General features: G+C 40.2%; 1 protein-coding gene across 1 annotated transcript in view; it reads right to left on the bottom strand.

Moving 5' to 3' along the window:
• The window catches only part of man1a1 (mannosidase, alpha, class 1A, member 1), a 143,206-nt gene that overhangs the window by 74,202 nt on the left and 43,739 nt on the right, over window positions 1-25,265 (bottom strand). The window contains exons 3-4 of the mRNA XM_067573235.1: window positions 19,793-19,908; window positions 7,829-7,909 (exon numbers count right to left, since the gene is read on the bottom strand). Coding sequence (XP_067429336.1) covers window positions 7,829-7,909; window positions 19,793-19,908 — 197 coding nt within the window. The remainder of the gene's footprint in view (window positions 1-7,828; window positions 7,910-19,792; window positions 19,909-25,265) is intronic.

The raw sequence follows: 25,265 nt of genomic DNA, 5'->3' as shown, positions 1-25,265 counted from the left end.
ACACTAGTGATCCACATCTTGTGTTCTTGGAGAGTCTTCCCCAGAGAGCTCCAGTAAACCCTGCTGCTGCCAGCCTGAGGCTAACAAGGGTCTCACCCAAACTCTCATTCATGTCTACATCACATGTACTTCCTGCCACCGTTGGATTAGATATCCAAATAAACATAATGAAGCATCTCTGGCTGCTTGTTTACTTTTATAAACGGGTCACAAATACTTGAGAAGAGGAAGTGAAGGAGCTGTTGCCATATGGTTGAGCAGCATATCTAATAAAACGTTCACATCTCCCCACAGTTTCCAAACTTCAGAGTAACAACTGTCTACTTGTCTGTCAGTCACAATCTGCCTCTCAGTCTCCTGCTTCTCATGATTAATGCTGCATTTATGTCACATAAGACTGACCGTGAATACCAGCAACTCACTGGGAGGAGAACATTATTCTCTGACTGGTAATTACTGGTAGAACATGCAGATATTTGCAGGTTCTGGTATCTGTAACGTGAGGCAGGCAGCCAATGGGAGGTAAGTTAGATAATGACTTGAGATAATGTTTGAACCTTTGCACCACATGTACATCTGAGATATGGACAAACTTATGGCAAAACAACACATGAGATCAAGTTATTAGAGAATAAATACTGGTGTTGAGATATAAAGCAGCCTGGTTGGGTTTCTACAGCTCTGTGTGACTCGTATCCTTTAATGACTCTCAGATTATTGGTGAGACTGAATCTAAATGTGTGTTGAAAGCTTGGAGGACTCCTACTGTAGTCCAATAATAATCTATTTACCACAATATCACTACTAAGTAATTGTATGATTTGATCATGAAAGCTGAAAATGAAAGTGAAGGATGAACTCTTGCCCGATTGGCTGAGATTGGTGAATATTTTCGGATAAACAGTCTTAATGGAGTCCAATCAATTAGCGGGAGAGACTGGCGGAGACCTGCTGCGCCTGTCTGAGCCCTGAAAATAAAACCTTTTAGGAAATGAATCAAAGTCTGGCAACAGGAACCTAAAAGTTCACCTCATTTCTGTTGTCTGTTGCCACAGAAATCCATGAAACAACCAAACTGTGCCAAGACGAATCAGTCAAACACAGATCAGTGCAGTAAAAACAAGCAGAGACAGCAAATGTTCCTCCAGACAAATGCAGCTCATTGTTATTCAGTCAGCAGGAACATATTCATATATGCTGCTTCCTGTATGTTTTATGCATGGTCATGATTTATTATCTGATATATTGTTTACGTTAGTATTAACCCTCCTGTTGTCTTCCCGTCGACCATGTGACTTTTGTCCAAGTCAAAATTGATCCGGGACGACAAAAGTGCTATAAATTTTAATAAAACGCCCAAAATTCAATGAAAGTAATGATCACTACTTTTACTTGCTTTAAAGTGTGTGGTATGGAACCATCAATGTGATTTTCAGGCAATTAGATGAAAGAAATCCATATTTCTGATATAAAAACATTTGAAAACAGGTCAAATTTGACCCGAGGACAACAGGAAGGTTAAAAATACCACTTAGCATGTCTGTGGCTGAACTTTTTTGTCTCTATTTCCTACATTATATAGTGTTTGTTCTACGAAGGCCAGTTTGTAGAGGAGGGATAACGACAGCAACCAGTAATTCCTTCAACTGAGTATTTGTATTAAAGTAGACATGACAGGAAACCAAACCGTATCCTTTAATCACAGAGTACAAACATGTCGGTTTGGAACTTGATTAACAGATAATCTGACTCCCGCTGTAAGACGAGCACTTAACACAGCTCACCCTCTTCAAGTATTCATGCTATTTCTTCTAATGTGCTGAACCTCCACTTCAACTGCCTACACGTCTCCCTGTTCTTATATATTATATATTATAACACAGCCAGGTTGCATGTTAACTGATGTTAGTTAGCTGATAGAAACATGATCAGTAAGACACAAAAAACATCCTCAGGTTTAAAGATAGCAGATGGAATTTTATCTATTTTCTTCCAAACTTTTCGTTTTTCACTCAGATAAAATGTGACTGCAGAGTCAAATCTCATCAAAACTCGCTCAGATAGGTTTCTCGGAGGTCCAGACGACACCTGAGATCTCATCTCTGGTCTCATCTAATAGATACTCCTGATGTAGAGGGGGTTACGTAATGCCTGACCACTGTTCAATTTGTTCATTTTATTATAAAAAAAACCCTTCAGAACAGCTGCACAGGAGCTTTTAGCGAGCGTATCATCCAATCACATCAGGACTCGCTCTGATGTGGGTGTATGTCATGTGTGGCTTTGTATTTTGTATGTTGTGTTCTTTGTGGGTTTTTTGTTTTTTGGGGTTTGTTGTTGTGCTGTTGTATGTTTAAATTGTAATGGACTACAGATGCAAATTAGCTTCAAGCTAACTCTGGTGCGGTGCATCATTTATGCTTAATACTGCACACTGTCCTGTCCAATCAATCAAATCAATCAACGATAGGTCGCCGTTTCTTGGAGGTCCAGGCGACACCTGAGCATCAAGCCTCTGCTTTGGTTTTACATGACTGGATTTGAGCTTTAATCTGAGTTGTTCTAAGAGAGGAAGGAGGCAGCTGGGACGCTCATCCTCAGATTACTCTGTCAGACACAACTAGAGGAGATTAGGATTAGTTTTCATCACAATCAAGCATCACCATTGTTGTTCATTATAATCAGGATGAAAACCTCCTCTGATAATGAATAATAGCACATATTTAATATTTTAAATACTTAAGAAGTGACAGAACTGCTGATCAATATGACGCCAACATGACTTCATACATCTGTCCAGTGGAAGGAAATCGCCTCTTCTTTCTAAAATAAAACAAGCTTCCTTAAGCTAACACTTATCTTCCCGTCTCCTCATGGTTCTTCATTATCTGTTCAGCCATTATAGGTCTTCATCTCTCCTCCTCCTCCCCTCATTTATTTACTTCTTCCTTCATTCCTTCCTTCATTCTTTCATTTATCTTCGACTCCTGTTTGCTTCATACTTCCTGTCGTTCACTCGTCTACCTTTTAGTTCCCTTTCTGTTTCATTCTTTTCTTTCTTTCCATTATACCCTCATCCCTAGTTTCAGTTTTCCTTGCTAGCTGTGCTCTGAGGAAGGTTTTATGCAGATTTGTCAGCCCTAAAAGACCAAATACATGAAGTCTTTTTGTTGTTTTTTAACTATGGAGCATCACTAGCTGTATCCAACATCCATACAGCATACTAGCTTTTAAGCATGTAGTGTTTTCACAGTCAGCATATATGCCAAAATATCCTTGAAGTAGTTAGCTGTAGATGTATTATCCCCCCATAATGCAATGCACAAAGAAAATATAGGAGCTGGAAAAAAACTAAATGTGGATGGTTGTGAAACAGATACAAGAAGACCCGAGTATTAAAAAAATACTTAAACTTTGTGGAAGAACATTTTGCTGTCTCTTCTTTAAAGTCTAAATGACTGAAGGTTTATTATTAAAACTGAAGAATACTGATTTCTGATATGTTAACTGCAGAAACAGTCGACTATAAAGATTAATAAACAGTACATAATGTAGACAGTTAGTTTATAGAAAGGAACTGGGACATGTTCTTCTTCCTCCTTCTCTCTCTGAGCGTCTCACTTTCTTTCTTTCCTTTCTCCGGCCGTCTCTCCTTGAAGGATGACTGGAAGTCTTTTATTTCACTCATCTTCCCCCGCAGACTGTTTACTTCCTTCCTGCCATCATTTCCTTCTTCCTCCTCCTTTTCTTCAATGAATAATGTTACCTGCTGTGATTTGTATGCAGGCAGGGACGTTAAAAGCCTGCCAAAGGTGCCTACAGCCGGTAGCAGCTGTACTTTTACTGATCACATTTTCATCAAAGGCTTCGGTCTCTTTGAGCCGGAGCCAGACTGGGACTGACAGGGAGAGAGAGAGAGAGAGAGAGAGAGAGAGACCTTACCTCTGTATGCTTCTAACTAACACCTTTTATTACTCTTTGACTCGTCGCCCCGTCATCCCTCTTAAACCCAAAACTCTCCTAAATTCCAAAATTCAGCTTGTAAGAACAAAACACAAAACACATTCCAGCTCAGACTGCTGACGGTACGGAAGATCAAGGGTGGCAATTATGGACCTCGAACTCTCTGACTTCCGTACACCAACGGCAGGAAATCCCCCCGCGATCAAGTGAAAGATAAATCAAATAAAAACCCCAATTCTGATTTCCATTTTGAAGATTGCTTTACAGAAGCAGAAGTGTTTTTTTTAGTAATAATTGAAGTGCTCAAACCCGTTGAGACACTCTGAAAAGAGACAAAGATGAATCAAAACTACTCAGACACTGAAAGCTCAGACGGTCCACCTGTCTTGTTGATTGATCCATAAAACTCCACAGAGGCCTCCACATGTCTGACCAGAAGACAAAAACCCAAAGATATTATATTTTCTATCATGGAGGACGAAGAATATCAGCAAATATTCCCATTTGGAACCAGAAAGGAATAAAGAAGAAGTGAATTTTTGGCATTTTTTGCTTAAAAATTGACTAAATAATACTTATTTACAGTTGATCAAGTAATTGACACCTGTCCCAATCATCTGATATCAAAGAATATCAAAGGAACCAGTTGTCTGTACTAAATAATGTCTGCTTGAGTGAATAAAGTAAATAAAATAGAAGACAGAATACAGCAAATAAAGCTTTCAGTTTGTCATTGTGGAGTATTTAGTGTCTCTAATGAATCCGTTTTCCATTCATGCAGCAACATATCAGACTACAGAGGCAGTCGAGGGTCTGAACACTTTAAGGTCACAGTCTAATCTATAACTCTCTCTATTCAGCTGAAAGCCTCTCTGCTCTCTCGCTGGCTTTGAATTGAACATCTACTCAGAAGGTCGGCCGCAGCTTCATCTAACAGATACTCCAAACAGGGAGTTATATAAAGCCTGACCAGTGTTCAACTGGTTCATTTTATTATGAAAAAAGCAAAAAGCACCTTCATACAGCTCAACAGCTTTTAGTAAATGTGCTTTTAGTAAAATCCTGGTTTTGTAGGTTTGGTTGTCTTGTCAAGAGTCTAATTGTAGTAGAAAGGCTGAGCCAATGATTACATAACTTAAATAATTTACCTGCCAAGAAGAGGTTTAACTTGACAAAATCAGGTAAATAAACAACAAACATATAGATGCTGATCAGAGAAATGTGTCAGAATATTTTGTTAAATGTCATTCTGTGGGAGTGTAATTATCTGCTTCGTCAGGTCTTCATTTAAAACTTATAAAACTTTTGGTATTTTTGTGATTTTTTTGTGTCGGCAGCCATTACTCCCAGTTCTTCCATTTAATTTAATTAAAACTTGTCCTCCTCTGTTTATTACTTTACTATTTTAAAGTGGATCTACATATATATTGGCTCCTATTTCAGTGTAATTACGAAGTATAAAGTTACCACTGATGTGTTTTTGTCTGTTTTTCAGGATTGGACCCAGCAATCAGACGCCTTCAGTCCTCAGAGGCCACGCAGCAGCCCTCCATCTGTAGACCCTGACCTGGAGGACAGGAACCTCCCACGGCTCCCATGAAATACTAGAGCCTTGAACTGATCCACTCTCATAAAAAATAAAAAGAAATTGAGCTAAGAGTGACTGCTGAGGAATGCTTCCAGTGTTTGACACGTTTCAGGAGATTCTCATTAAAGCTTCCTGAGCTGGTTTTGATGGAGCAGCTTTTTGTCCTGATCGTGTTTATCGATTAAGATCAGAGACTCGGCGACGTCTGTTTGAACACTTTTAGCTGAACCACAGTTTGTAAGTCTTTTGTTGACTGGTTTAACTGGTCTGTTTAGGTGTATTGACACAGATATCATGTAACTGGCTGTTGAGGAACCAATCAAGATGATGTATAGGTGTCAATGAGGCAACCAGAGTCAATATTCATATTGATTTACACATGTAGAAGAAGAGCAGGTCGGGTTTGAAATACTTGTGTGATTTGAGTTATTTTGTCTCTGAAAATGACAAATCAATTCTGAACTTTGGTTTAATATTTAAGCTGTTTTAAACGGGACTAACGATTATCTTCATTATCAATTATTTATTCGATTAATGGTTTTGCCTATAAAATGCTTGTATGTAGTTCAATGTGTAAGTTTTATGAGACGTCTACAAATATCACGTTTTGTCCAATCGACACTCAAAACAAAACATAAAAATTCGGACTTTTGAGAAGCTGCGAACTACAAAACTGACTTTAACGATTATTTAATTATCATAATAACTGTCGATCAACTAATTGATTCATCGTCGTCGCTCTAGTTTGACATAAAATAAAGCTAAACTAACTTTCACTTTAGCATCCTTACATTTCCTGAGATCTTACAGACTTGTGACTTTAGTAACAATGATTCTTCATCTCTTTGTTATTATTTCTACTTTTAGCTCTGACATCCAGCATCCTGGACGAATGAGAAATAACGTTCCTCTAGATTTTCTGTGTGTGTTGAAGCGGAGAAATTCATCTCATCGAGCTCGGAAATGAGTTTCACTACCAGAGAAATCCCAGTCTGACTCCCATCTGTGTCCGCTAATAACGAAGCACTTAACCACGCAACTCCAGTTCACTCGCCGCTGGGATGGCGGTGGAGCTCCTCTATGTGTGTGTGTGTGTATTAAAGAACAGATTCCAGCAGACGTGTGAACAGCAGCGAGGATCAAAGTCACTCAGAGTGAAATCCCTCTCGTGACGTCATCTCTCAGGTTTTTAAATCAAGCTTTTGCAGGTAGCAGGTTTTGTGGAGGTTTTAAAAGCTTTTTTCTGCAGGTGATTTGCAGAGTTATCCGTTCTTTTGGTGCAGTCTTATCCTTCATTAAGAGACTGAAGTGTGTAATTAAAAAACAGAGAGAAAGAAAAGAAGATATTGAGGAAAATCGAGTTTAACGCAAAAATCTCCTGCACCGACAGAGAAGAAGCAGATCTGAGTGTAATACCTGGCTGATGTCATTTTCACAGCCTCTTGTCACAGAGCAGATTCACACACACACACACACACACACACACACACACACACACACACACACACACACACACACACACACACACACACACACACACACACACAGCAGGACTGGCACTGTGAGTAAAGTGAGAAGCCCCGTGGAAATTCTCTCCTCTCTCATTTTTCTGAATAACACCAGTCTGGAGCAAAGATTTGTCAGCGCTCAGACACTTCAGGACATATTTCCTTCTTCAAGGCCGACAGAATAACAACCTTCCTCTTTTTCCTCTTCACCTCAAAAAAAAAAAAAGTATCTCTTTGAAAATACAACAAAGAAACAACATTTTTTTTCCAATTTCTGGGGAAGCTTTTAGGCAGCTTCTTAGTAAACGTTAGCAGCACCGAGTGAAAAACAAAAAGACAAATACTGTATCTAGTTTTATACACGGATTAATAACTATTGTTGTATCCTGGACTTGTGCACAGACACCACAGAGGAAAACAACAAAGAACCACAACATCTTGTGTCCATTTCCCAGTAATCCACAGCGTGTTTAACACATGAAGCAGCTTTGTTGGAGTCTGAATCCAAGTCAAACTTAACTTTTTCCAAGGAAAAAGACAAATAAATCCAACTAGACAGGACAACACCCACACTGGGGAGAACTCGGTTGTTAATGGGAAAATGTATCAGCAGTGTTTCCTCTACATACGATTCCATGTTCGTACCTTTTATACTAAACAGCGAGGTGAAGTGACGGCGTAATATTCCTGCCGTGAACAGGCTGTATAAAAAGGGGGGTTAGGAGGAGATGTGAGGAACCTCGACAGGAAGCTTCAGTTTGTTTCTTACCTCCTTCCCAGACAGGTAGTACGCAGACAGCAGACCTCCAACAAACCGGATGTTCACCTCAAACACCGACACTTCAGCGTTCTGCAGCAGGGACACAAGACAAGAGAACATTCATCATACATCATTCATATCATGTTCTCAACCTTAATACATCCTGTATTCATGTCTCTGCTCTTAACTTTTACATTTTCTTTAAAAACTTTTGATTCTTTTCATTTGCATTTTGATGTTTTTATGCCGTCTTTCTTTCTTTTTTTTTTTTAATGCTTTTAATGCATTATGTAAAGGACTTTGAAACGTCTTTGAGTATGAAATGTGCTTCCCAAAGAATCTGCCTCACATTGTCTCTAACGTTGCCTCTGGGGGGGGGGGATCAGACTGAGGTGGGCTGGATTAAAGCTGCCTACAGGAGATACTGAAGAAGATGAAACCCTGGTTCGTTAGGCCGAGTCTCGCTGTGAACGAGTGACGTCGACTGAAGCCTGAACGAGATGAATGAATGAATGAATGAACGAGCTGCAGGAGCAGTGTCAGAAGTTTGAACAGTTACCTGTCTTTGCTATGCATTGTGGGTAGGGCTACAACTAAACTGTTGATTATTTTCTAGATTAATCGATTATTTGTTTAGTCATTAATGTCATAAAAAGGTGAAAAATGTTGATCAGTGTTTCCTAAAGTCCAAGATGACGTCCAAACATGTCGTTTACTGTAACAGAGGATTTAAGAAACTAGAAGAGATTCACATTTTAAAAGCTGAAATCACAGAATTTTGACTTTTCTTGTTAAAAAAATGACAAATAGAAGCGATTAATTTAATAATCGTCAACTAATCGATTAATCTAGTGTTTCAGTTATAATCACAACACACACAGAAACAAAAGGCTGTGCTTTATTTTTTAGGCTGCATGTAGACACAGCTGTCAGTGCTAACGTTAGCCAGCATGCTAACAACATGATTACAAAGACAATGTCATCATGCTGATGGTTGGAAGCTGTAATGTTTATAATATTTAGTTGTTACTTTATATATGATATTCAAACTTTCGCTCAAAAAATAGAAAAAAATAAATATTCCAACTGTTCAAAATCAAAATACAGTCTGTCAGTGCAACAGACGGTTTGAAGTAGTTAAAAAAAAAAAAAAAAAAATCAGCTTGACCTGTAGCCCACTCTGACCTGCCAGTAAACTAAGCTAATATATAAAAATGCAGAACATTAGTGAGCAGAACCGTGTGATCAAATAATCACGACACCGAAGCATCTGAGAAGCAGAGTGTGGAAGGATTTTTAGGCCAAAATTAGCAACAAACATCAGGCTGTTTTACTCAGCAGCTAGTTTAACTCTACAACCTGGTCTGACACACAGAGCAGCTGTAAGTCTGCTGACGGATGGACATCGCTGCCGTATATGATCCCAACAGTCCCAGTAAAGTGTTTCTCTGACACATTATGACATCTGGGTCGTGTTAAAATTAATTCAAACTAATTATTTGTTAGTGCAAACTGGCTCCAACTTGACTTTTTGAAAAAGTGACGGCCTTGTTACCATGTTTTAGTTTTAGTATTAAACAGGAAACAAAGCTGAGGATGATGGAAATCATTAGTTTTAAAGGTGTTTTGGTAATTTGACCTGATAACGGCTCAACAGGAAGAGTCAGACTGTGGATGATAATGAAACCAAACATCCTTTCATTCAACGTCTGAGTCGTTCTGACCTCTGCTTCATCAGCAGCTTCTGTTTCCTTTGTAGGAACATTTATTCCACTCTGTCACAGAACGCTGACAATCAATGCTCCCATCCTCAGATGCCAAACGCTGCCTTAACGAGTGTGCAGCATCTAAAAATACTAAACTCTATTTCTAGACAGTTTTGACAGTTACAATGGGTCAAATAACAACTAAAATCTGTGCAGCCATTTGTCTCAGCGGCAGAACAATGAAGCCTCATCTCTCTCTCTCCGTCTTTATGAACAGATTCCTCAGTCAGATGAAGTTTGTGTTTGACTGACAGCTCCTATAAGTCACTGCTGTCGACTAGAGATAGCACAATAGACTCTGTCCTGTGGAAAAAAACAAATAAAATGCCAGACAAAATGTGTCCTGTCTGAGTGAGTGACTGACTGAGTGGTTGACTGTGTTGCTGTTTTGTCCTAATTAAAATAGAATTACTTCCTCCACCATGAACAGGCGGCTGAAATGCAAAAGGACAATATTATTTCTCACTGCCTTGCTGTTTGTTGGCAGTGCAATATTGATGAGCTAGAGGAGTGAAACATAGTGCAACAGCGATGCTGGAATGAATAAATATTTCAGCATTACCTGTCCTAAATAATGTATTCCTGAGTGAACATTTACTGCAGTATCTCTAGCAGCCGTCGTTGCTTTAAACGGCTTGACACTGACCCTCCCGAGTCAGCAGCCGCGTGACGGTTATCTCATCCTGCAAGAAGTCACGACAGAGTTGGCGGGCAAAGAGTCAGGTCTCCTGATGTTGGAACATTTAAGCCATTACAGAGCTGACAGGAAACTGACTAAGCAGGGAGCTAAACGCAGGCTGTAGCAAGATGAGTGGACCAGATTATGTTCCAATTAAGGCCTCTTTTAGATAAAAAAGTGCATCTCATGATCCTTTGTTTGTGATTGGCTGCTGCAGCTGTAATGTGTCACTGGACAAACTGGTGGTCATGGAGAGAAAAGTGAAACCTGGTTTTCTCATTTTAGGAAATGTTGAGTTTCTTTTTTTTCTCCCCCATCATGTTCTTGTGATTGTAAGTTGTGTTTTAAGCAAGCGGCGACCGCCGGGGCTGTAAAATGAAGCTAAAAACTGCAGTTCCTTAAATGACCACTAGAGGCTCCAAAAGCGAGTCAATCCCCATAGACCCCCATGTTAAAATGCCCAACTTTACAGCAGAAATAAACATGTTTACAGCCTGGTACAAACAACGCTTTTGGTCTCTGTAGCTAATTTCCTCTTTCATGACAACTGTACGGGGGGTGAATTTTTTTATAACTCACCCATTTAAATTTTATTAAGCCGTAAAGTTCTGCATAATGAAGGATATGGCTGCTTTGAGTGACAGGTCCGCCAGCCGCTAGGTGGCTTGTTTCAGTCATTCGGCCCGCCTCTTTGCCCATTTTTGATTGGCTGGGAGTTAGGCAGCGTCACGCACTGCCAAGATGGCGACGGCCGGAGCGGCTCGCTTTGAGCTTCAAAACCGCTCTTCAGAAACCAACAAGTGTCGTCACGGTAACTACGTCCATATTTTTATACAGTCTATGGTTTTAAGTTCTTTGCACTGGCTGCCCATTCGTTTTACATATAGAGCCCTGCATGGATCTCATCCATCTCTACGTCGCCAGTAGGTCACTCAGGTCGTCCAACCAGGACCTGCTGGTTGTCCCTCGCTCGCGGCTGAAAACTAAAGGTGAGCGTTCCTTTGCATTTGTGGCTCCAACACTATGGAACTCTCTTCCTGTACAGATACGGTCAACAGTCTCTGTAGAAGCTTTTAAAAAACTATTGAAGACTCACCTTTTATATCGGCTTTTGTGTCTTCTTGAGTTGTCTGATTGGTGTGTGTGATCATTTGTTGTGGCGTATGTTTTTACTCTATGTATGTTTTTATGGTTCTTATTTTCAACTCTTATTCCTGTGAAGCACTTTGTGAATTTCATTTCTGTGAAAGGTGCTATACTAAATAAACTTATTGTATTGTGTTTCAGAGTGTTTGAGTTCTGACAGACGTCTCCGGAGTGTGTTAAACCTTCTACTCTTGCTTTTCCCTTTAAATAGATTTAAAATAAATGGCAGCGACCTGTGTGGGTCCTGCAGCGGGACTCTGACTGAGGTGTTAAAGTCTGATTTCCTCTGATTTTGTGATGCAGGCAAAGCACAAATATATCTTTTTCACAGACGCAGACATTTTGAATGTCAAAGCAGGAAATTCATGACGCTGGTATAGTGCATCGGGGTTATCATTTCAACCCCTGCTTTTCCTGCTATGGCAGGTCTAAATGTCTGCTGTGGAAAAAGTCTTTTCCAATCATTACACACAGAGGAGCAGAGAGCAAAGCTGCAGCAACGCAGCCAGCGTTTCCACCTAAAACTATATTATCAGTTAACAGTTTAGACATTTCACTGACATTTAGAGAAACCTGGTGACACAAGCTTAACATCTACAATCAAGAACATAAAAACTGAGCAATGTCAAGACATGTACGAATGTAGGAAGACAAATATTATAGATTCTATTACATAATATTCTAAAACATTACACTATATATACTATAAATACTATATACTAACTTTTCTTTGGTTTATATGGTTGTAACTGAGTTCATAAGTGACAAAACAATTACATTAAAGTCAATAAAATCTAGTAAAACTGGAAAACATTTTTACCTTTAAAGGATCATGTTGGTGGTATTCTATATTGTTCTTATTGTCAATAAATCCTATGAAAAGACTCAAACCAATGAATTGATCCTTCTAACGAGTGTCTCTGTATACAAAGTCTGATATATCTTATTTCTGTGCCTGTTTCTGCTGCCATTAATATTCACTAGATCCTCAAATAAGTATCCTCAGTAAGTCCTATTAGATCCTCCAGAATATCCTCTATACATGATTGGACCATTTCATCGCACTGCATTTGGACAGTCAGCTTTCTCTGTGAAAGCCACAACTCAGTGGAACGTCTACCTGATGATATGAAGAGCTGTAGTTCAATCAATACATTCAAGACCAAATTAAAAAACCTGCTAAAGACCAATCAGCTGTGTGAGTCTATGGTCTTCTCATTAGTGCAGGTAGTCTGGCTTTTAATTTGACAAGTTTACATTATTAATTTCTAATTGACATTGTGGGTGTGTGTGATGTGCTGTTGTGTTGTACTGTTAGTTGTTGTTGTATGTTTTCATTGTGGGGGACTGTGGATGTAAATTAGCTTTGAGCTAACTCTGGTGCATCATTTATGTTAAAAACTGTCCCAATCATTAAATAAATACAATGAAATCTGAAAGAATCTGCAACTGAAAGAAGTCTCCAGTATATTCACTTCTGTTTAAGTGATGTTTGCTAAAAGGGCTCAGCTGTTTCTCTTTTTTCTGACTTTATATTTGGTGATCTCCCCTGTGATGGATCTGGATTCTCGGGCCAGTTTGAAGGTTTGTTGTGTCACTGAGAGGTTCAGATATCATCTAACTGGACTGTTTACATCCCGCAGAGTTCACACAGCAGCTGGAAGAGGAATATGTTTTATCTGACGGGCCTCTGCTGTCGTTTTACTGTGTGTCTAAACCGGCAGCTCAAAGCCAATAAGAACCCTTGTAACTTTGCTTTGGGACAGCTGTACAGTATTGATGTAGATTCATCTTTTCTCCATCTGTTACTCGCCGTCTTCTTGAACGGCGTCCAGAGACAGAAACACTCCTGAATAAAACCATCACTGTTAGTAATAAAACTGTCTCAAACTATCTCACTTAGGTTTTAACAAACTTTTGGTTGGACAGTCTTATAAACGCCAACGTTCCTGACTGACACGTTCATGACTGAGTGATGAAGTTACACCATTGGTTGAAGCTTGGGACAGCCAGGTATCCCAGAATGCATTTCGCACCTAACAGCAGCAAGGATAAAAGCTGTATTTTCGCTGTAGGACTGTTAATATGTCACGTTTTAGTATTTTCTCAGGTGAGAAAGATTCCCAACATGTGGTCAGTTTATCCAAATATCACATGTTTGGAAATTTGCTCCAACGTCTCAGAGACGTGACGAGCTGTCGGACGGATGAGACTAAACGTTAAACTCCTGAGACGATCTGCTGGTCGACATGTCGTCATTCTTGGAGAACATGATCCGATGATCTGATCTGTGCAGCTCTCTGCTGATTTACTGCTGGCTCTAATGTCTCCGCAGCATCTTGATATATGATATAATTCCTTCTGGAAGATAAATGTTGGTCTCACAGATGAAATCCAACAACTGTAGACATAAAGTGAAGCTTCATGTTTTTACTGGACAGAACAACAGCACTGCCTCTGGGGCTCTATATGCACAAATATCACCATATTTACATAAGTATAAATACAGATATGTGGAACAGATGAGTGAATTAGAGTAATGTGGGATCATTTCTGCAATTAGCAATCCAGCAATCCATCTATATTCTGATATGAGGCCAAAACATTATATCTGCACCCAATGTCATTCTGAAAGTGTTTTCTACTCATAACAGAAAAGAAAATGCAAATATGACACTCAGAGACAAAAGTGTTGCTTATTTCCTAATGTGGGACAGTTCAGGCTGAAAACTGGGACGCTTACTGGGAGGCTGAAAGGTCTAAATCACCTTCATTTATACAATAAAAACTTCTCTGGTCACACTCAAGGTCAAAGTTCACAGTCAGATAGTATAGTTATGTATTATATTATGTATTAATATTAGTAATAATACAATTAGCAACCTGCCATTTACTGTAATATAACTGTCCCACATTTCAAACCACATATTTTGATGCATAAATATATCATGAACACAATCTTATAAAAATCAGCATGTTTGCTTCATTTATGAGAAATTTATATCCTTCACATTAAATTACTCTAAATCCTTTGTCACTTGACTTCACAATAAGTACTTCCTGTTGTGGAGGATTGCCCCGCCCCAATCTATGACATCACATTAGTGGAGTCATGTGACACTCCAGGTTTAATTAGACAGCAGTGAGAGATGGATGCATTTGAGCTCAGGAGTCCCACATTATATTTATTACATCTCACTTTATTTAATGAAGTGAAGTAACAGTTTGTATCTTTATTACAGACTGAATAACATTATTTACTGCATCTCTCTGTTAATGAGGTTGTGTTTTTGTTTTTTTGTGAGGAAGAAGTGTTTAAGGTTTTTCACACTGCACTCAGCCCAGGGCTAAAATCATCCATATCTTCTTAGCCCCGGGCTAAGAAAGCTTTCACACCAGCAAACTCCAAAGCGAACTAACCCTGACTTTAGCCTAGGGCTTGCTGGCCCTGCTCCAGAGCAGGGTTAGCCCCCCTGAAAATCAACTAACCACTGGGATAAAAGGTGCCAGTGTGGAACGGGGTAGTCACACGTGTTCCAACGGATATTTAACCCAGAGCTGGTAGGAGTGCAGCATGAACCGTATAGTCCTGGGCTCAGGTTAACTGCCAGGGTCACCTGTTAGCCCTGGGATCCGGATGTGCAGGGTGAAAAGCCTTTTAGTGGAGCTTTAAGTTGAGATGTCACCGTACAGTCAGGAAGGTGTGTTGAAGCTGAGCTGCTGCGTCCTTCCGTCCTCGGAAGTTTCTACTCTGAGTTGCCAAGTCCAAAGCAGCGAGGACATTAAGTCCGACCTCGGCGTGCTGGGTGTTGAGAGAGGCTCTACGTCAGATTGGCTTCAGTCAAAGCCTGGCGTACTTCCTGGGGGCCTGGTTGCCACGTCCTGTATCTGTCCTTTCAAATTAGAAGCCCTGTAGTGTTTCATACGCGGTCCAGCCATATACGAGGTTTGACCTCGTCTGGTTTTATCTCCTTCTGTGTCTCTAAAGTCAACACGTCTGAATTTGATGTATAACTGAAGGCAACTTATTTCTTTACACTAACTTTATTTTTTTCAGCCCAGTTGCTGAATGTTACTTTACATTCATCCTTCCTTTTGTCACATACAATAAATTAATTTTGTCTAAATCCATTTTTAGAAAATCTTTCACAAGCCAAGCATTGATTGTCATTTTCAACACTTCACAGGTTGGTTTTTACAACAACAACAAACCACTACATTCACATTAAAAAGCACTTATTGTAAAGCACCTGCACAAACTGTTGAGTATCGAACGTACAGCTGAAGTCAGAAGTTTACAGACTCCACAGATTTCATGCTAAAAAAATAATAGTTTTGGCGAGTCGGTGAGGACATCTGCTTCGTGCATGACAAGTCATTTTCCAACAATTGTTTACAGACAGATTATTTCACTTATAAATCACTATATCACAGTTCCAGTGGGTCAGCTTGGTCACAAAGGGGTTTTCCACATGGACAATGAGCCCAAACATACTTCCAAAGTAAAAAGCGTGTGCGAGCACAGAGGCCTACAAACCTGACTCAGTTCTGTCGGGACGAAAAGCCTAAAATTCCAGCAACTTGTTGTGAGAAGCTTGTGGCTCCTGAAACATTAGACCCAAGTTAAACAATATAAAGACAAAGCTACCAAATACTGACCGAGTCTATATAAACTTCTGACCCACGGGGAATGTGAAGAGAAGAAATAAAAGCTGAAATAAATCATTTAACTGACCAAAGACAGAGAAAGTTTCCCAGGATTAAATGTCAGGAATTGCTGAGTTTCAGCGTTTTTGGCTAAACTATGTAAACGCCTCAACATGATCCTACTGCAGCGTAAAGACAACAACAGACCTCCTGCTGTTTGAATGACAGAACAACTGCTGGTAAATACAGATAAACAAGGCAGGATTATGCACAGGAGACCGCTGTGTCACTGAAGATTCAGGTGTGGAAAACCTCCACATGTGAATGTAACACAGATGTTACAGTGAGCTGCTCAGAGGCTCATCTGAAGGCGTAATCAACCACAGTACTTGATGTTCATATATTATAAAAGGTACGCAGCTCATACCTACAACTGAAACCTCGTAAACATTTTCATATTTGCAGCCACGACTTAAAGATTAGACAAAGAAAGTGTTTTTGTGCCCGTCCTTAATGAGGAGCTCTTAACACAGGCTTTATAACGAGGACGCTGCTACAACAAAGGCAAACATCAAAGGAACGCTCGCTGCAAAATGAGAAATATCTACATGTGCTCATATCATTAAACTCATCAGCAACAGCCTAACACTGAAAACACACAGTCCTACAATACTCACACTGACTTTTATTCATGTGCTTTCTCTGTGGACATTTTTCACTTGTGTTTTGAGTATAAATTACAGACATGATGATGACATCATTGATTAAAAAAATGTAAAGAAAAAGCTAATATTTAAAACCTAAAACCTACCTCGACATTACTCATGAAGACGATTATTTACACCTTTCATGAACTCAAGTTAACATCCCTGTTACACACACACACACACACACACACACACACACACACACACATACACACTCACACACACACACACAAGCACTTAACACTGTAAGTGCACAACAAACATGAGTGTAAAATTAAAACTGGACAGATAATAAAAGTACAAAATATGAACGTATATCAAACACAGAGAGAGTTTGTTTGTGTGTGTGTGTGTGTGTGTGTGCGTGTGCGTGTGCGTGTGCGTGTGCGTGTGTGCGTGTTAAACAGTAATAGACTCATGTATGGATCCATCAGACATGTTTTCGGCTCTCTGCCTCTGGGTTTTATTGATAACATTGTGGAAAAGGAATCAGAGTCAATACTCTAATTTCCTGTCCACACACACACACACACACACACACACACACACACACGCACACACATACAGATGCATTAACAAGTTAACTATGATAAGTTATTCTATGTTCTTAACATGATCTCAGAGACCAAACTCTTCATATAAGTTAATTTTGGGATAAATTTGGGACGAGAGTTGAACAAAAAATGACAAAATGTGCAAAAAAGTCCAACTCACGACCCCCCCACAATCTAGTTCTTCACTTTAATAACACATGAAATGTATTTTGATGCATCACCAGCAGAGCTTATTAGAAGTCTGGATAATTGTTTCTTACATTTTAATCTTACAGGCATCAAAAAATTCATTAAGTAAACATGTCCCACATAAAATATTAAACGTCCAACGACGCAGTTATGTTCATCATATTCATATCATATTAAGGCTTCATTCTAGTGATCATGTGTTTATTATGTCTTATGTGTCAGTAAGTGTAACGACAAAAACAAGATTTGGTGATTTTTTGGTTTTCATATTATACTTTTTGAATTGTGCTTCATCATGTTGTCGTGATGTTTTCTGTTGGTTGTAAACACAAACATCAGATCAATAAGTGAGAAAACATCAAGTTTTTTTTCTATATTATACAGGAGACTTCTGAGTTCACTTACACTGAACTATATGTAGTGAAATTTGTGAGACAAATCTTCCAAAAAATGTATTTTAAAGACAAATTCATACATAAGGTCATTCACATAAATATTAAACGCTGTTCAAGGAAATCATATCTATTAAAAACCCAAATAAAGCAGCTAATGTGTCCTTCAGACTTTGTCTCAACAGTGGGATTGTGCGGCAAATATAATCACACATTTTTCTCTATTTCATGAGCCGGTAATAAAACTTTTACAGCTCTTGGGAGTCCCGCTATACAAGCATACGTCCTTGGCGAGGAGCTTTCAAAATGTTCTGTGTGTTCTAATGAGCAGAGGACTGAGCCTCTGTTGTTCTGGCTGATGTGGATTTTTTATTGCAGGGACTTTGCAAGGATGCAACACAGATCACATCTATGTCTGACTGAGTACAAACAGTTCATACTTACATCAAACAGACATGGGCTCTTCACTAGATTCTCAGGACTTCTTTGTCTTTCTTTCACTTGAAAAGGCTTCTGTATGCATCACCTCCTCTTGTAACACTTGCATCATTTAATATTAACTGTAAACAAGCCGTGCTGTGTTTCTGATCCACACACTTGCTTTTTTTTTCCTTCTGCAAACTACACAAGTGTGTTTCTGTCAGCAACAAAACCTCACAAACAGAAATTCTGCATACAGGTGCTGATCCAGATTTGGGATTTATTATTATTATTATTATTATTATTATTATTATTATTATTATTATTACTATTATTATTAGGGATGCACAATATTATCGGCATGTCATCGGTATCGGCTGATAAAAGCTCTAAAATGAAATATCGGCATCGGTGAATTCTGCCGATATGTCGCCTTCCCCTCCGCTGCCTGACTGTGTTTCCCTCGACAGACCGTTTCTCCCTGACGGTCCTGGTGTCAGCTGAGACCTGACGGGCGGCTGAGTGAAGTGCAGCCTGCAGAGGAAGCACCGGGACCGTCAGGGTAAAATAGTCCGTCGAGGAACTGTAATGTTTGGCTGCAGAGATAGGAAACACTTCGACTGACAGGATGTACCACTCTGTTTGAAGAATAAAAAAACTTCATCTTCTTCTTTTTGGTTTATAACGGCGGTTGGCAACCAGCGTATCAGGTGCATTACCGCCACCTTCTGCTCCGGAGTGTGGACCAGAGATTAAATCCTACACATTAATCCTGTCTGTCTAATAAACTCAATGAAAACTCTACTGCTGCTCCCACTTGGCAGGTTCATTAAAGTTTTAATGCTGAGCTCCTGAACTCCGGTCTTCCTCAGTTCTTCCTTCATATATTGTCTTTCTGGATCATATTTAGTACAATCTATGCTTGCATGCATAATGTGCATATATCGATATCAACTGGCCACAGTGAGTTGGAAATATCAGCATATCAGATAAAAATCCAATATCGTGTCTCCCTAATTATAATGTGTTGCATTCAGGTGCTGCTGGGAACGTCTGACGTCCAGGAAATAAACAACTGAACGGCATCACTGTTTGTAGGAAAATTAAACCTGAATCACAACTATAAACTGTTTCAGTCGCTGTGTTGCAAACTGAGGAAAATGTTTAACATTCAAGTGAAGCTTCTGTCTTTTTATTTAAGCTAAAAGCTGTAAAATTATTTGTTTAATTATCACAGTTGTTTGGTTTTCAGTCTTCTTATGTATTATATTGTGATTGTGTCTTACAGGACAGACGTTAACACCCAGACTTGTTTGTTCTGTCACATTAAAGGCTCATTAACCAGAATGTATGTTGACGAAGGTGCCAAATGGGTCAAGGAGCCTCTCTACCACTGAAATCAATGATTCAAGGCTCTATTGACTGACTTATGGCTTCTAGCAGAGGGTCACACACACAGAAACACTTCCTTACCACATTGAAGTCGAGGTTCTTCTCTACCCAGTCGGTAGCTGCATCGAATTCTTCAAACATTTCCATAACATAGAGCGTATCCAGGGCATCCACTATCGTCGCTCCCTTTATACTTCCTGCAAGAGACAGAAATCCAAAGATTAGAGACACATTTCAGTCTTTGGTTCTCTTCTGAATACACATTCTTTTAAGGTGTTGTGTGTTTTGCATATTATCTGTCTGCTATAAAACAGAACTGCTGGATAAAAAACCATGAAGTTCATTCAGATGCTACCAGCTTGTTATTCAGTGTACCGTTGCTTTTTTAAAGTATGAATGACAACAGGTGTTGGCAGCAATCTCTCTGAAAAACACTGAATAAAAAGCAGAAGTTAAGAGTTATGTTTAGATGTTGAATAAATTATTTTGCTCCACAGATGGTGAGAGGCAGCGATTATCGGCGCTGATGAAAACGTCGGGAAGTATCGCTCATCTCTGGTGATTAGCCTCATAGCAGGAGGGAAGACACACAGAGACACACGAAGCATCACTTCACCGCCGTCGTTACACAAAGCCCCTAACAAAGCCAAAACTACTCCAACATCTCAGTCTGTGCATGTGCCGGAGAGCTCATTAAACATGCAGCACAGAGCCCTCAGCAAAAGCTTTCAGCCCTAACATACTTGTTCAACACAAGACCTCATCTGCAGGAGCTTTCTGACCACTTAGAGGTGAGAAAGAAGAGGCCGAAGAGATGAAGCTGGAAGACGGGGAAGAGAAAGGAACAAGACAATAAGTAAAATAAGTAGCTGATAAGTAATAGATCAGCGTAGAGAGGCTGACGGAGGGCAGGGAGTGAAGACAGAAAGAAAAACATGGAGGAGACAAAAAAATGCTGAAATCATAATGAGTATAGAGAAACAGTCCAGGTCAAAGCAGGAGACGTTTGTAAATGATGTGGCGACAGAGTAGAGTCGAGATGAAAGCCAGAAAGCTGCTGGTTTGTTATTGTGTGAATCTCTTGGTTTATTTCCCTCTGTAAGTGGTGCGAGGATTCAAAAGGCAGCTGAAAGCTTTCCATTAGACACGACGATGCTGATTCATCAGCCAGAGGTGTCCATCAAAAACCAGCGCTGTGTTCACTGTGTCAGGAGATGACTATCACCACTGTGAGATGACAATCTGGTCATTGTTCCTCGCTGTGAAGATGATTTTAATTAAAAATGTGCAGATTTAAAGTGCTGAAAGCTACCGGAATGATATTTCTGGATAAAACTGGCTGATAATACAAATTAATTACCTTTCAGTTTTACCAAAAATGTCCCAGAATCCTCTGGACATACAGAAATGTTGTTTGTGTGACTTTCATGGGACACGACACCTCTTCAGATGAGCAGGGTATTAAAAGAATAGTTCAGCATTCTGTCCCAGAGTTAGATGAGAACATTTGTAGCATTCTCACGTATGTACATTAAGTACGCAGCTGGAACTGGGAGGCAATTTGCAGACCGTTAGTTTAGCATCAAGGCAGGAAGGAGGCAGAAACATCTCAGCTCTGTCCGGAGTTCAAGACAGAAAGTGTGAAAATGACAGTTACGAGCTTGAAGATAAAAACTGTCCCCAACAACCATGTTTCACCAGCTGTGCATGTTAATTAGTGAGCAGTAGTGATGTTGGTAGGTGTGTTCTTGACTTTGGACAGAGCCAGACTAGGGTACAGCCAGGCTAAACACCAGTCCTCCCATTCATTTAAATGTAGTCAGTGCATTTCGGCTGCGGTTTCAGCTGCTGCGACGCTGCACCGGACTGCAGCCGGACAGTTGAACCAGAGTGAACTTTTGGAGGCTGTGGTGAACAATCACAGCCGGAGATCAGACTGATCAGAGCTGTAAACTCTGTCATGAGGGAGGACAAAGACGTTAGAGGAGGAGGGGAGCACGTTTCTCTTCGTTTGAGAAGTTTAAAAGTTCCCGACTCATTTTAAAAAAGACAAGAGAAAAACAGAGAGAGAGAGCAGCTGTGGTGAAGCAAGCTGGTGAATCGATAAAGTTACGCTCTAGAGCACAAATAAACACACCCACACCCCCCCAAACACCTCCACACGGTGATCTGGTGTGAATACGTCCCGACTGCCTCAGCAGTAGTTCACACACAGATACGAGAGTCAGATGAACGACTTTTATAACTTTCCAAAAGTGACGATCTGACAAACACGCCCACTTCCTGCAGCGATTATCCGGCCGTGTGGAGGTGATAAAATCAGCAGAGGTTGAACTTCTCACATCCTTCACACAGCTACATACTAATGCAGCACTATGAATGTGTTGCAGCAGAGATGTGCACGTTTATCCCAGTTTGTACGACCGTTGCATCTCCCTCCATCTCTGTGACAGTTGAAGTGCGGCTGTTGCCTTCAGACGTTGTCCAAACCAGTTAGTCTCAAACACGCCCCGCCTTAAGAAACAACAATAATAAGGAAATGAGGGATGAGTCACATATACGTGCATGAAATCTGAACTAAAATCTGTCATTAGAATTCTACAATAAGCCTGTAATCAATCTGCTGAGGTCCAGACCTTCCAGTCCTCCCACTCCACCCAGTCAAGTGACTGATTCTGTCTGAAACAGAGTTTAATGAGATGATAATTCAGGCGAGTAATCAATCATAACACATCGTATTCATCAAATAAGAAGTGGACCGCGTATCCAGTTTTTAATGACTGACTCATCAGCTGACTCATCATCATCATCATTATCAGTCATCTGATGATGTTTTTACAGCGTTCCCCTCAGGGGTCGTGTTACAGAAACAAGAGATCATGTGACCAGAGGTGTGACTGTCGGAGTCACTTTCCATCCTGTTTTTCATCCATCTCACATTTTCACTCCGTTGAAGCCTCAAGAGATGCAGAAAGAGGACGAGACACCTTCCTCCCTCCCGTCCATTGTCTTGTCACTGTGCTTCCTTCCTCCTCACTGCTCTTCCTCTATCTGAGAGTGTGTGTGTGTGTGTGTGTGTGTGTGTGTGTGTGTGTGTGTGATACAGATGGTCAAAACACTGACCAGAATACTAATAAAAGAAGTCGGAGGGAGTCTGACAGGTTGGTGGAAATGTTTGGACATTTATTCATCTGCAAAGGAAATTATTTCTGATATTTCTGGATTTCAATCATTATATTTCAGTTTCGGGGAAAATATAAATAATATTGCTATTCACTCCATTTATCAGATTGTATCACAACAATTTCCCCTGCAGAGACACTGATTCACAGTTTTCAAACAAGAAACATGAGATCCTGAATACGTCTATTTACCTTGAAAATGATGAAATATCAGTATCGGTTTACCATGTGATTTTAAATAAAACAGTTGAATATAACAGCCAACTATCATGGCTGATTAGATCTCTGTTCAGGTTGAGGTTGGACAGAGCTTTACTGGAAATGACATCATCAACCTCTATACTGGTGAACGTGTCTCACACGTTCAACAACACTAACAGGAGAGTGAGATAAAGTGAGACGAGCACACAGTCCTGATAAGGGCTTTGGTTATACAAATGAAGTGCAAACACCTGTGTGTGTGTGTGTGTGTGTGTGTGTGTGTGTGTGTGTGTGTGTGTGTGACACTCAAATCAACAGATTACATAAGTGTGAGTTCTCTTTTTATTAAATCTATATAAAAAGGAAATCTGTGACTTAGGAAAGGCTGAAGTTAAAGATAGAAGGTGTTCTGACTGGACATTAGAAGAATATGTACGTTTTGCTGTTAAATATCTATCTTTGTATATTTGTTGTATGGATGCACTTCACTGCTTCATTTCCATTATTTCTTCTGCATAAAATATTAGCAACACTTGTCATAAAGTACCCAGATGACACTGATGGTAGACTGGAGCTTTAATCAGAAATGTGCAGCATTAGACAGCTTGAACAGGGACATGATGGCAGAGGGCACGAAGAATCTGCTAAAAATCAGCTCGTTACCAGATCTGGGATTAGTGTCTCGTGTCCAGATGGGGGAAGACTATAAAAAAAAAAAAAATGAAAGGGATTTGAGCGGAGGTTTCGAGAGGTTGTGAGAGCAAAGTCCAATGATTTTGGAGGTGATGCTTGTGCTGCTGCTGCTGAGGATTTAGTGTCTGTCAGCGACTGCGAGGCGGCAGATGGCACGGCAGAGGGCAGCGTCTATGATGCTTCTGTAAAAACACGAGTTGTAGCGGAGGAGGAGGAGACGCGGTATGGGAGGACAGGCCGTATGTTATTTGCAGTAGGTGGTAGGCTTGTCACAAGTGGGAGATTTCTTACATTTGCTAAAAGTTCTTTGTGTTTCCCGCCCACAGCAAGAAGCCTGGTGTGCTGGTTTGTTATCAGACACAGTGGTTAAGTGTTGGGGATTGCCTTCTCACACACATATTTTGTTATACTGAAAGCTCCTATCAACAGTTAAGAGTAAGTTTGGACAGAACTAAGTGCCTCCACTTCCTGGCAGCACATCTGCTGACCGCTTCAGTACATCTTTTCCACCTGGGCCTGTCGCTGTATTTAGTAATCCTGGCGATCTCTCTCTGCTTGACTCTCAGCACCTGTTTGAAGTGAAAGACTTTGTTTCCTGTAGTTGTTATAGTGTGACTGCAGCTTCAGAAGTCCCTCCTATTCTCCTATTATCACTTTTGTCTTCGCTGTGTCGTTGATCGTAGCGTCGCATGTCAAGAGGTGAAGCTCGTTAGTGCGATAGATGCAATAGTGCAAACAAGAGTTCCTTCAACATGATGATGGTGAGATATTCTTATCAGTAGTGCCGCATACGGACATTTCTGCTGAAACAGTCAAACGTTCCTACAAGACGAGAGCTGAGGATGAAGCTGACCTACAAAAGCGAGCGTGATGAAAAGGCTCGTATTATCAGAAGACAACAATCATTACCTTCCTGTTCCCAGACAGAGAGCGAGGACAGATGGGGGGGGGGCAGAGAAATGGGAACATTAAGGAACATTCCCGTGTGCCTCGAAACACAATCCATCCTGTTCTTCTTCCTACATCCGCTTGTTCTCCGATGAGCTATCCATCCATCTTTCCTCCTCCTTCTATTGTTTCCTTTCACATTTCTAAAAGGCATTTCTCTTCTTCTCTTCTCCTTTTTGTTGTACTGCTGTACATATTGTAAAGCCCCCTGAGGCACATTTGTGATATGTGGTACTGAGACTATACAAACAGAAACTGACTCCTCAGTACTTCCTCTCACTCTGCATCTTTCCCTCCTTCTTCCTCATCCATCCGTTCTCCTGCTTGACTTTCTTCCTCCAACAGAAAATGAGTAGAGACGAGAGTGATGGATGAATTAAAAAAGAAAGCTGTGCACACCTCGCCAGCTTCATCCATCACCTGCATAGGCAGACGTCCTTATTCTCCACACACACACACACACACACACACACACTCCTGCTTGTCTGATCTTATATAATGTCATGTACAAAGTCTTATTCTAGTAGAGA

The sequence above is a fragment of the Thunnus thynnus genome, chromosome 18 (genome assembly GCF_963924715.1).
Source record: "Thunnus thynnus chromosome 18, fThuThy2.1, whole genome shotgun sequence".
Lineage (NCBI taxonomy): Eukaryota > Metazoa > Chordata > Actinopteri > Scombriformes > Scombridae > Thunnus > Thunnus thynnus.
The sequence above is the reverse complement of the archived record's forward strand: the minus strand, read 5'-3'. Positions and strand labels throughout refer to the sequence as shown.